At 39.6% G+C, this 13,862-nt stretch overlaps 1 protein-coding gene across 2 annotated transcripts in view; it reads right to left on the bottom strand.

Annotated features, from left to right (window-relative positions):
• Nucleotides 1-13,862, bottom strand: part of LOC117041261 (teneurin-2) — a 479,562-nt gene that overhangs the window by 400,734 nt on the left and 64,966 nt on the right. For both annotated transcript variants that reach the window (XM_033139834.1, XM_033139833.1), the window contains exon 2: nucleotides 219-302. In XM_033139834.1, coding sequence (XP_032995725.1) covers nucleotides 219-302 — 84 coding nt within the window. The remainder of the gene's footprint in view (nucleotides 1-218; nucleotides 303-13,862) is intronic.

Genomic DNA, 13,862 nt, shown 5'->3' with positions numbered 1-13,862 from the left:
TGAGCTCTCCATCCAATACATAAACCAATATGTTTAAAAGAAGAAACTAATTCTAAGCAGTACAGTAATATTGACCAGCAAACAAGAAACACAGAGACAAATAAAAGTAAAAACATCATGTAAATTTGGCTAGACTAATCAAAGCTGGAAACACACAGCTAGCAAGGCTGCAAATTGAGTTATAGGAAATACAGGGTGAAGGAAGATGAAAACCTTACGTATTAGAGAGTTCTTTGTTTCAGCCAGCTGCTGCCAGCCTGTCTGTCTGTCTTTCAAAGTCTCAGAAAGTTGTGTATGAAAATCTAAATAAAATAAAATACATAAGTTTTAGAACCAGCTCTTCATCAGCCTTCATTGTCACACAAACATTTTCAGATGGCATGTTCAGCAGTCAGGATTTTCAGAATTGTTCACCTTCGCCACCCACCACACATCAGCAAAACATTTTGTGCAAATACATCTAATATCCCAAAAACATGCTGATAGAGTTACTAGGTGTAATGTATATTAGTCCCCATGGACTATACCATTCCTGAACAAATTTTCAATGTGAATATTGTCTGTTTATATTACTGGTAAGTCAGGTTTTGCCTTGAGTTACTTTTCTTACAAATATTAATAAAGAATCAACATCATCTGGATTATTTTTGCAGAATGCAAATTAGACAGGAAACCAAGAAATTGAGAATAGAATAAGCCTAACAACATGTTTCCAATTTATATCACGCTATATTAGTTACAAAGGTAATTTCTCTGACTTTTTAGGAATCATTATGAAAGCATATTAAGAAGCATTTTGCAATGGAAAACATATTTTAAAAAATCAAACAGGTCCTTTTCAGATTAACCAAAACGTTTTCCAATGTTTCTATGAATATCAACACTAAACTCATTTTTAAAAATTAGTACAACCAAGCCTTTTTTGTGCCACTACTCAATGGTATAGAGTACTTCTCTTTTTAAAAAATAAAAAATCCACTATTATTTGGCATTTATAAGGTGCCTAAGATGTTCTGGGTATGGTACAAAGATTGTTAAAAACAAGAAGACCCCTAGCTGATGGCTTACCATTTTACAGACATGACACAAAAGGGAAAGATAAGGAGAGAAGAGAAAGGCAGGTAAACTCAAGCAGAACAATTTTGCTGGGGTGGAGGTGGTGCTGATCTGGCTCCAAACTAGGGGTCAATCACTCCCTGTGCACACATCCACTATTGTGAATCAGTAGAGGAAATGAAAGTTGCAGCACCTCTGGAATCAATTTTAAAAATTATCTGTGATACATTTGATGATAAGCTGTGCACAATGCAGAGCATTCCCATGGAAAAATGATGGGATGAGGTGGAAATTCACTAATATCAAAACAAAGCCAGTTATTATTCTTTAAGAAATAGACCAGGGTCGGCAATGGGATACCCATCAGCTGTTTCAGGCTATGGCTCCTGTAGATCCAGGCAGCATGCCCAATGGCCAGGAATGATAGGAGTTGTAGTCCACAACATCCGGAAAACAACATGTTGGCTGTCCTGACCCACATTTGTATTCCCATGTTACAGTTGAAGGAATTATATTTTGCAAAAATGACATACCCATGATACACTATGTACTAAACACATGACCTGCCACTTAAAAAAATCTCTGCCATGTCCTTTAATAGTGAACTTGGGTGGCTGAATATTCATTGGTTTCAAAGTGAAATGAGTTCACCCCAGGGTTATGGTTTCTATATATTCAGGGATACCCTGGCAGATGGAGGACATTTTTCTAAAAGATGAGATATAAATATTTTAATAAATAAATCATAAATAAAATATAAGTTTGTAAATTAAAAGTAACAAAAAAGTCCCGTCCCCCCAATAAGGACATTATGAATATTGTTGTAGCAGTTGTGGGGAGAAGGAGAGGACAGGGGAGCTGGGATAAGGCAGAGTGAAGAAGTTGGCCTGCTGAAATCCCTAAAAGCTTTATTTTGGAGAGGAGGATTAGGGTTGAGGGAGAATGCCCCCAAAAGTCTGAACAGCACAGCATAGCTTCTGTTAATGGCAGCCTGGAATTTGAGCAAGATCACTCCTTTTAGAAGCTGAGGATTCACTGCCACACTTGGTTGCAAGTCCCACTTGTCCAATGTGATGGACCTTGGGACTTTTCATAACAAATCAGTTATAATTTGTTGTCAAATTAACCACATTACAATCAGTTGGATTTCTTAAGCCAATTGACATAAAAATGTTGCCCCATTCAGTAGGTGTCTAAAAGCTAGACCCATGTGTGATTTCAAAAGCAGGCTGCTAAGAGCTCTTATTCTACTGTACACAAAGAGAAGTTTGCTGTCTGTAAAAACTGATATCAAAGGTATGAGTGTTTCAAACCATGTCATTTTCAGGTGCTCTTGTCCAGGTCTAATCAGCTGAACTTTATGTCTGATGAGTAACACTCTTGATTTTAAAGCACCAGAAAATATTGCAGATTTTCAAGGGCCCTTCATTGCAAGCAAAAAGCTATGAACAATACTAAGAAATATGTAGTCAAGTCAAAACTACTTAGAAATGCAGGACTCAGGATTTCTATAGAATGTTATATACTAAAAATAGTTGATTTCATCATAACTAACCATATAATAATTCAAAGAGCATTTTCTCATTTTAGGGTTGCCAGTGATCACCCAACATTAAATGAAGAGGAATATATATTGTTATAGCTGGCATCATAGAAAGGAAATGAACTCCAAATATATATAATACTAGCTAATGAGGTAAAGCTCAGTGTTGGACACTCCTGGTTTTCCAGCAGCTTCCAAGGATGTTGCTTTGTCACACTGGGCTGGGTGATGTCAGGTTTTCAATATTGTGATGTATCACCAGCTAAACATCATGATCTGGCAATACACCTCAATGTTGAAACAACAAGCTGCATTGGCTCCAGCCCTGTGAGGTGAAACTGCCACCGTTCTCACTGAAGGAGCTGAGGAGGTGTCACCCCAGCACCTCGCGGGGCAGGAGACAATGCGGCTGGTTCCCAGCACCGGGCACTGGGGGCAGAGGGAGTCCCTCTGTCTCCAGCACTCAGCCCTTTTCCTTGTGCTGCTCAGCTGAGGAGAGTGAAGGCTGAGGAAGATACAGGGTTTAGGAAGCCTTATCACAATGACAGCATTTTCCTGATGGAACTTCAAAGAGAGACCCCCTCACCCTGATCCTCTCATTCTGCTTCAGCAGCTCCTGCACTAGAGTTATTGTCCTCCATGGAATCCCATGACTCCACCCAACCACATGACCCTCTCATCTCACAAGGCAGCAGGAGTGCTCCTGCTGTCGCCTTGCCTTCTCCTCTTATTCTCCCTCCCTCCTTCCCTCCCTTCTCTCCAGCCCTGAGCTCAGCCTGCCTTGTACGGTGAGTCACTGGGATGGTGCCAAAGGTGCAGGACTAGACTAGAAAAGTAAAGTTAAGAGCAGTTTCCTGATTCATTTGAATACTATGTGGAAAGAACAGAGGGGCAGGGGAGGAAAGGTGAGCCCACCAAAGGCGAGTGTTCCCCAGGTAGAAGAGAGGGAAAAGCATCTCGTATATTTGTTTGGTTTTTCTCTCACACACACTGTTGTATGGAGAGGCACGCAAAATGGGATGCTTCTGGGTTGGGTTTGGGCTGCGCCACTCATGTGTGTTTCTCTATCAGATAGTTATTTTCTCATGACTTCAGCCCAACCCAACACACTCCACTTTCTGTGTTCTCAGGTTTTCCCCTCCCTGTCCCCTCCTTCCAGTTTTCTGGGCCGCGGAGGTCAGCTCAGCAGCAGTTCACAGCTATTCTCTGTCTCTTTCTCTTGTGTTTCTGTTCCTAGCTCTCTCTGTGTGTGTCTTGCCACCCCAGCCATGATTTGTGGGCCATTTCAGGATGTGTGCAGGGAAGCTCACTCATTTCAGGGGCTGTTCACTGTTACTGATTTAGATAAATAGATATTCCCCCTTTGCTCTCGTGCTAAGAATATTTTCCTATTGATGTAGGTGGACCTACGCAGAAAGCATATTGTTGCCACATTAAGGAACGCAGCAGAACTCCTATAGATCTTAGAAATATCAGTGGTGCAGATTTGTTTTTGAAGAACTGAAATAGTGGGTCCATGTATAAACATGCATATGCATAAAGTTCAAATTGTTATGCAATAAATAAAAAAGTAGCTCACAGGGAAGGGAGACTCATTTCCCATCATATTACCAATTTGGAGGTAGGTGTTTTCTGTTCTGTAGCACTTTCCATATTTATGTATTTATGTATAAATATTTATGTATAGTTGGGTGATTGAGACCTCTACTGCAGCTGGAAGTTATGCTATTAAGCACACCTTGCAACCACCAACTTGAGTATCAACTTTCACTGACAGGTTTCTATCTTATTGGGAAACAGTTGAAGTCAGGAACAGAGCTAAAGCCTTTTGGGCGATTGTACATATGCAATTAGCATGCCAAAAGTGCATGCTCATGAATGTAGAAAGTGCTTTTATTTATAGCACCTTTCTTAACATTTCAAACTGCTTTAAGTGTCCAAAACTGGTGTGAAGCTGCTCGTAGTAGCATGTGCATGTGCACACACACAAACATGTATTTGTGAATATTATGACATGGTTTGGCCTGCTATTGCAGGGGCTCAGTCCCATTTATGTTTGTAGTGTCCAATTAAGAACTGCTTTTTAAAATGTGATATAAACAATGTGTCACTTGTGTGAATTGCATATGAATTCATGCTTTTTGAAAAAATAAATAAAAAGTGCTGCTGCATTGGGGGGGGGGGGAATATCAACTAGCCGTTCTGTTTTTGCTCCTGTAACCTAGGTTCCATGAGCAATTCTGCTCCTAGCTTTTATAACTCAGTTTCTAACACTGATACAAAGTCTCTCTCCTCTTCCTTGTACACTCATGTGTTTGTGCAAGAAAATACCTGGTTTGATCACTAAACTAGAAAGTTAGAGAAGGGATGTAACAATACAAAAGTGATTCAAACTTTCCTCAATGCAGGAGACATGAAGAGATCAGAGAGGAAAGGGAGATAAAACAGAGAGGTCCCAGAACAAAAACTGAAGGGAAGATTTATTTGAAACAGAAATGTTTTCCACGAGCATTTTACTCCTTAAATTTCTTAAATTATTATGTCTTTTTGCTCTCCTCACCCCAATTAAGAATGAGTAAGTGACTCATACTGCATTTCAAAAAGATAATGATCAGAATTCTAATGAACACTTAACCTTTAAATTAATATGGTTGGTTTTAGATATTATTTTAAAATATATCTTTTGCAGGCTCTCCGCCTAACCTACACATGCTTTCTGAACACCCTAATAGGGCTTAATTCTTACACTACATTCCTATGTTTGTAATCTAACAGAAATTTTGCAAATCTTTTTAAGATTTAGGTATGTGATATATCATTTGTTCATTTATTTTTTAAAAAAAATCAAATGCCATAAATAACAAGTTACATTTAAAATTAGGGATGTAAGAGAATTTTGTTCAGTCCACATTTTTAAGTGAACTGGCCCAATTTGCACCTCCCAGGCTAATACAGATTGGAATATTTTACAGATTTCACACCTTTCCAAATTTTACACAGTTCTTGGTTCAAACAAATCATCAAAAATACGTTAAAGCATGTATTTTAGGATAAAATTATGTTTAGATATGTGTATATTGATACAAAAGGACCGCAATTGCAGCCTGGCATGGTTGTGGGCAAGCTGGAAAGGAGAGTGAGGATCATCTTCCATTGGCTGTAGCCATTCATGAGGGATGCTAGGTCTTCCTGTCAATAATTTGAATTCAGTTCAACCAATTATGGCTGATCTGAGAGACAGGGCTTTGGGGAAGCCTGGATCCACTCATGTCTGCCTTCACAGCTGCACTGAGTGTGGGCACTGCAGTCGGCAACAGATGTTCCACCCTGTATGTCTTGGCCCTGCCCAAAGGTAGGATGGTAGAGCACATGCATGACCCTGCTATGGAATTATCCGCCGCTGTATTTGAGGCCAGGGCTAAATTTGCTCGCAAATTGGACCTCTCAGGGGGCTTTGCCTGCCTCATAGCAACTGTCACAATTTAATGGCTGAAAAACACACTGGATTGGATCCTTAGTTGAAACTGGAACACATTTTCAGATTACCTCGGTAAAGAGGTCTAGGGGGAAAGGTTCTGTCCAAGGGCCCAGACAGGGGCTAACAGGCCATTGAACTCACCAAATGGCATCCTGGTGGGTTTGCCCTATTTGATTTTCATCATGGGGGGATCTTTTAACCCAGGATCAACCCTGGAAGAATGATCAACCAACAGTTGGGCTGGTTGATTCAGGATGCATACCCAATGCCTGAGGCAAACCAACTGACATCCGTAATGAATAAAGTGGTGGCCGTTTCTATCCAAACATGCTGACCTGTCTTATTGTTGCTTCAATAAAGAGACAATGGAGTGTGCCTCTGAGGCTGAAGTCAAAGCGCTGCATTAGCAGCACTGAAGTGACTGCCCTGGGTTGCAAACCTGAGCAGTGTATATGAAGTTTCTGGGATGCCTTGCTGATGTAGTCCAAAGAAGACGTTTGGCCAGCTGGGCTGCAGGAGTTGCTGGAAGGAGGTGTACAAGGCACTATCCAATTGTATTAGGGACTCCACTCCAGATTTATGTAGGGTTTACTCCTTAGCCCTTTCCCCTAAGGCAGCAGAGGTTTAGCATCAATTTTCCTTCTCCTAGATGGGCTTTCTACCTTCCTAGGTTGCCCCTCACTTCCCTCTACAACATGTGCAGAAACTGCCTTCTTGACCGTTAAACTTATTATTGGTCTTGTCTGCTCAATCTGCCAGAACCTGTATTTGCATGCACAGGAAGTCCCTAACTCACTAAGGTACACACTGGCTACCCTCACTTTGTTTAGTCAACCAGTCAAAGTCATTCCTGGGGTGTGGCCGCTATCACATGCTGGCAGCTTCAAGGAGCCACAGCTGAGAGTTGAGTGCAGGGTAGGGACCAAATGTAGACAAACTACCGCAGAAGGATCATTACATATTCCCCCAGCAGAGATACTACCTCTCCTCAATACACCATACATCCCCATACCTGCACCACATCTGTAAGAACTGAATTGTTTAGTGTGGCAGCATCAACACTTTGGAACTCCCTGCCTATTGATGTCAGGCAGGTGCCTTCACAGAATTCCTTTTGGTGCTACCTTACTTTCACATTAGATGTCCTCCCACAAGCAGCTCATCCATACAATATGCTTTGCAATGAGGCAGGAACAGAAGCAGAATCATAGTCTAATCATAACAAACCATCACCTTTAATCTTCCTTCCTCCCACAATCCACTAAATGATCTAATTTTAAATTACTGCTCTTTGGAACCAACAGTATTTAGGAAGTAGAATTATTTGTCTCTTTCCCCAGTACTATGTGATGGTCACTTATTTCAATCACAAATGGGTTTTGAAATAAAATCCTGAAAGGTCTGCCACAAACAAACAAAAATAGTATTGCTGGTTAATTTCCAAGGACTCCGTGTTCAGTATTTGGAATACACACACACACACACACACACACACACACACACACACACCGTATATAACAATTTCAAAAATTGGAGGGTTCATTTCTCTGAACACTCATACATTTAAGGATCTAAATATTTAAGGCACTGAATTTAAAAGTGTAAAATAAATATTTTTATAGCTGCAATATGCCAGATTTACGGTTTACATAAAACTTTACTCCTGATCCTAGCAGCACTCCTTTTGGTACCATAAAATTAAGGATTACACAATATGCATACCTATAATTCTTGCATTTCTTAACTATGTTGTGAATGGCAAAGTATTTCCTCTTTTAAACACAGATCACTGGAACCAGATTTGATTCTTGAAAATTAGTGTGTGTGTTCTGCAAAACCTGAACTCTTGCATTCTAGTGACAGGAAATGTTATATGGTTGGTGCAACATGCTGTGTATAGAACCATAGAATTGTAGAATTATAAGGTACCCAGAGGGTCATCTAGTCCTGCAACGCAGGAATCACAGCTAAATTATCTCGGTCAGATGGCCATTTGTTTAAAACCTACAGCGAAGGAGAGTCCACCACCTTCTGAGGTAGTCTGTTCCACTGTTGAATGGCTCTTAGCATCAGAAAGTTCATAGCAGAACAAGACATTTGCCAAATGTTCCATGATGCTTTGTATCTCCTCGAAAGGTCTTTGGGCCTTAACACAAAATGCAATGCCCTCCATACTTAAGACCCTGCACCGCCCCCCACAGAGTTGCCAAGGTGCTAAGCTGCTCTTAGCAGGTAAAATGGTAGTACCAGAACAAATTAGTAGTGTCTGGAACACAACTTGTGACTGAGTCACAAGGCTAAATACAGAATCCAGGATAAGAAACACTAGATTTCAAGCTGACCTGGAGAACCACAGAGCCTCAGGGCTCATTCCACCGATTCCAACAAGAATGGCACAAGTGGAATTGAAGGCTTAAGCAGCCTGGAAGTGAAACAGTCTGCTCATCTACTTGGACCATAATCTGCCCAAACTTTCCTGGTTTCTCCTGAAGTAAAGGCTGCCCAAGAGGAAGGCTCTTAGTTATGCACTTCTTTGGTGGCATACAATACCTGTAGGAGCTTAGAATCATAGAGTTAGAAGGGACACTGAGAATCATCTAGGCCAACCTCCCGCAATGTAGGAATACGTAGTTGTTCCATACAGAGATTGAACCTGCAGCCTTGGCGTTATCAGCACAACACTCTAACCAACTTATTTAATTTCAAAACAGCTTCCATACTGGTTTGGGGACTGAAATAGCCTTGTGCAAGGTGAGAGAAAAAGTGACCTGTTGTTTCTCCAACACCTCTCAGTAACTTTTAATAGTGTTGCGCACCACCCCAATCGCCAAGTGTTATGAGATTCCAAGGGTTTCCAGGCGCTTACACAGGGTTCAATTTCCTTGGAATGAGGGCCAGCGGAGATTGTGCTGTCTTCTTTAGGATATATGACTTATTTACATGTATATACAATCTGATCCTACAATGGAGGGTTTCACAGCATTAACACCTCAAGAGGGTCTTGCTTCTCCCATAGTCACAGCCTTTGATTCAAACAGGGATCAGGCATGGCTCTGCCTCTCCCATCTGCCCAGCCTGCAGCCTGCAGCTTCTAGCTCACATAACTCAACTCTTTGTCTCTCTAACTAACAGACAGTTGAGGGAGGAAAAGCCCACTCATTTGTCCTCTGGCACTGAGCCACTTTCTTTGTTACCTTAACAACCCATACTTAGATGGCAATTACCTCACCAGGAAGCGAGCCTGGCTATTCCAGGAATTGAATCCGTGCTACATCCAGGAATTAGAAGGCAGCTCAGGCATACAGCCTGGCCACCCCTCAAAGTCACAATACCATGGTTTCCTTCTACATTGCCTCCTGTGGTTCCAGAAGGTAGTACCAGAAGACCACTATTCTACACCAGGACTTGTATGCAATTGGATTCTCCAGGGTTACATTTTGGAAACTTTTATAAGAGCGGCCACAATGACTAACATGAACTGGTGTAGATTGGCACTGTGCTTTGTGTGTGTGTGAACCTGTTCCCTCATGCCAATCCCTCAATGCAGCCCAACCTTATTATCCCCAGAGAGGGAAACACATTTCTTCTCTCTGTACCTGCACATGTGCAGTTTTCATCAGGGAAGTGACATGGGAGAAAAGGTTAAGCTGTAGTTTGGTCCTGAGCATCTGGACAGTACATTTTCCTCCTGTTTTGTGGGTAATTGTCAAATAGTAGCAATGTCCAGTGCAAAGGTGGAAAGAAGAGTCTTTGTAGGCCACTACCAATGGACCTTATATTTTCTGCCCTCCTTTCTGAATAGTTTTAATAATCATGATGTCCAGTAAAACCTTGCATATTTTCTTAATATGCAAACTATACTCCTGCAATCTATGTAACAGTATACAGTTTTGTGTTGTAATTATTTTGTATATTTCTTCAGCAGCTGCATTTACAACACAAGGAAGAGATATTTAATTGACCTTGGTTCAATTTGCCCTTTATAACTTGTATGTGTTTAGTGAAAACAGTAGTTTCCTTTTGTCCTTATCACTGACTACCTTGGGAGAATAGTTTCTGACAATTACAAAGCTTACAGATGGGGACAACAAACTGCTTCCCCATGGTGGCAGAAGCATCCATCTTTTTGATGTGAAACATCTAAAACAAGTTGCTCAAAACTAATTTTCTACTGTGTGTTTTCCAAGGCTCCAGTAATTCTTAACAAAGGTTTTGTTGCTGATACCCAATGGAATGAAAAATGTAAATGTTGGAACACTTTTTTTTAATGTCATCTTTTGGGATACCTCTATGTGACTACTGCCTTTGACACTCACAGGGAGTGAGATCTAATTGCATTCAGGGTTCTCTCTAGCAGCTACACTCAGAATCAAACATCCTCATGAGGACTATTGTTCTAAATAATCTACTTATTAAGCTTTTATTCAGATTCTACACCATCTTTTTAAAAAATAATAATACTAATCTCAATGGGAAATTGATGGATTTTGCAGTTTTCAGGAAGGATAGGGTACTGGTACACATGACCTACAATCTCTAAACTATTGTTTAAGAGAAGGGTAAACAAAGCCTTAAGGATAAACAATTTAATCTCTTACACATCAGGTTTCACTTTTATTTTATGTAATATGCCTCATCAATGAACCTTCACAAATTCATGTTTATGTTATATCCCTGCTCATCAACACTTTCCAGGTCTTCGTCTTTTTTCAATGGGTAGTCTCTGCCATCTTGGCATCTTTCCAATCATCACTGAAATGCTCATTTCCCCCTCACTCTTCAATTCCAACAGCCTTTAATTCCATTGCTGCCACACTCAACTTCATAGTACATGAACCGCTCCATGGCATTTTCTTATAAAAAACCAACATGCTAGAATAACAACACTGGTTGTGCAGATGCACTGATGGAGCCAATTTAAAGATCCCACATTTGCTTAAGAACAGCCCCAACTTCACCACTGCCTATTTTAGCTCCATCCAGGTAAGCTGCAGTGATGTTGTTGTCAAGAGGCAAATGCAACTCTGCTGCACCATACAAACTGCTACTGTGGAATGTGTGTTCCCAGGGATTACAGTCATCACAGCTGCAACAAGGGCAGTGTAATCAAAGGGTAAAATTCTAGAATCTAAAAGTAACCTATATTAGTTATCTTCACAATAATATGCGCTTACTTTTTCTCCACAATATTATTTCTGGAAACCAGTTTGATAACCAATCCCAAAAGCAGACAAAGCAGGATTTGAGAACCTTCTTATTGGGCTTAGATCAGGAAAAGTCAGGTTCGAACCCCAACATTGGCAAAAGAAGAAGAAGAAGAAGAAGCAGCAGCAGCAGCAGCAGCAGCTTACTCGGTGGCTTTACACCAATCGACCTTGAGCCTTACATACCTTACACAGCTATTATAAGTTTGGAGGAAACCATGCCATTTTTCTTGCAATACACACACACACACACCAATTTTTTTAAAAAAAAATATTGAATGAATCAGAATTTTTGAAATTTAGAAGCAAATTCATCTGTATTATAAAGGTATTAGAATATAAAATTCTGATTAATGCATAGTTTGGTACAAACCCTTTTTGTCTTACTGTGCTTCATTAAGTATGTTCTCCCCCCACTTCAAATTCAATAACTAAACATGATCACATACTAATTCTACTCTAAATGAAAACTATCTCCACATGCAGATAGAGGCTATGAAGAAATAAAAACAACCTTTGAAGGTAACAAGACAGAAACAAAAACTGAAAGACAATAGAATATTAGCTGTTATGCCCCCTCTGCTGCAGAAAGCCTGCTTCTTCATCTGATCTGATTATACAGTAAAAGAAAGGATTTGTCGTCTCTCTCTCTCTCACCTATCATCTTTAAGTGATAGAATTACCTATTCTGTTGTGTTTTACACTATTATGCCAATTTTTTACATTTTCTTTCTGATGAGTTGTTTGATCTTTTCTTGTCCTTGAAGCCAGAGAAGTAGTTATTGACTGTTCTTCCTGCCTGAACTGCATTCACAAAGCCAATTAAACTAAAAACAGCTTAGCTTTTCATATTTATATGATGCATTGTTAAAACTACTTGCAAATACCATCTTTCTGAAACACAGAATCTAGAATTATCTGTTCCTTTATATGCTAACCATAGAACCCCCACTTTTTTAAATTACAGATTTCTGTGTTTTAAGGCTCATTGTAGAACAGGCAATTTAATTACGATACACCCTACTGTAATGTGTTGCTCAGGCATTAACTTATGCATTTGTTAGCTCATTATAACTCATTTGACACTTGAAATAAAAACCTTATTTGTTCTCTTCCTAGGTTCCAATTCAGAAGTGTACATATTACAACATTACAAGGGAAGACTCTTGATCTATGTTTGCATCACTTCAAAACTGGAGCACTGACATTATTTTTAGCCACATGGACATCCATAGTTCCCTAAATTGTTGCTGCTTATTATCCACATTAATATTTTATGCCAGATATTTTGAAGTGTATTGCTGGCAAGGCTCTATAGCACGAAGCAATTTGTCACACACAACAGTAAAATGTAACAGTATAAAAAAATGGAGGGAAACAAAAAAGATTTGAACATTTTTGTGATTGCACATGTAGCTCCTAGGCATAAGCAAACACATTATATATTTTTGCATTTATATCTATATCCATGTGTGTGTGTGTGTGTGTGTGTGTGTGTGTGTGTGTATTATATATATATATATATATATATATATATATATATATATATATATATATATATATATATATATCAGCATGCACAGTATTACTTAATGCATCACAGGGACTGATACCCATATAAAAAGGGGGACTCAAACATTTATCTTTGTATTAACCTGAGTGCAAAGTACAGTGGTACCTCGGTTCTCGAATGTCTCCGTTGACGAACATTTTGGAACCCGAATGCCGAAAACCCGGCATAAACCGGAATGCTTCCATTTTCAAACGTGCCTCAGAAGTCGAACTGCTTTCGCTGCATATTTTTCAGTTTTCTCAATTGAATTTGCAGACAGCTCTTTGCACCTCAATTTTTTAACGTTTTGGAACTCGAATGGTCTTCCGGAATGAATTATGTTTGAGAACCAAGGTACCATAGGTGATATGCTATGCTGATCTAAGCTCTGATAGCAGCAGTCTTCTTAACTTAACCACAGGAATGTCCTAATATTACAGACACAAATTCTGCCATGTTTTAATTGGATAATCAGTGTATATGAGGTGGCATCTATACTACTACTAGGGTATGCCTTACATACATTCTGACCATTTCCTATTCTCAACTTACCATTCGAGAAAATACTGTTGCAAATAATAGTCAGAAGAGAGCTTTTCCTGAAAACATTTTGCCAAGAGCAAGACATGATCTTATGTCTACCAAGATCAATATCTTAATTGTCAGGTTAATAGGGAGGATTAAAATTGGTGATGCATAAAACAGAGATAGCAATAGGTTGCATTGGAGCTTTGTTTTGGTCTCCTTGTTCTGTAAAAAAAAAAAATAGATGAAGAAAAATATACCCAAACACAGGGGATTAATTAACATTCTAGTGAAAAATTGGATACGTATGGCTTCAACCATGAGGTTCTTTGCAATAACAGAGATACATGATCACTAATATGATCACAGAACATATTGGTGACTTTTATCTATATGTTGAGTAAAGAGTGAGATAAACAAATTAACCCAAAAGAGTAATTTTGTTTCTGTCCTATGCAGAAATGAAATAGCTCCAGCATCCTCGCTCCCACTCTCAGATTGATT

Source organism: Lacerta agilis, chromosome 2 (assembly GCF_009819535.1).
Source record: "Lacerta agilis isolate rLacAgi1 chromosome 2, rLacAgi1.pri, whole genome shotgun sequence".
NCBI lineage: Eukaryota > Metazoa > Chordata > Lepidosauria > Squamata > Lacertidae > Lacerta > Lacerta agilis.
Note: the sequence above shows the minus strand (reverse complement) of the source record. Positions and strands in the feature narration are given on the sequence as shown.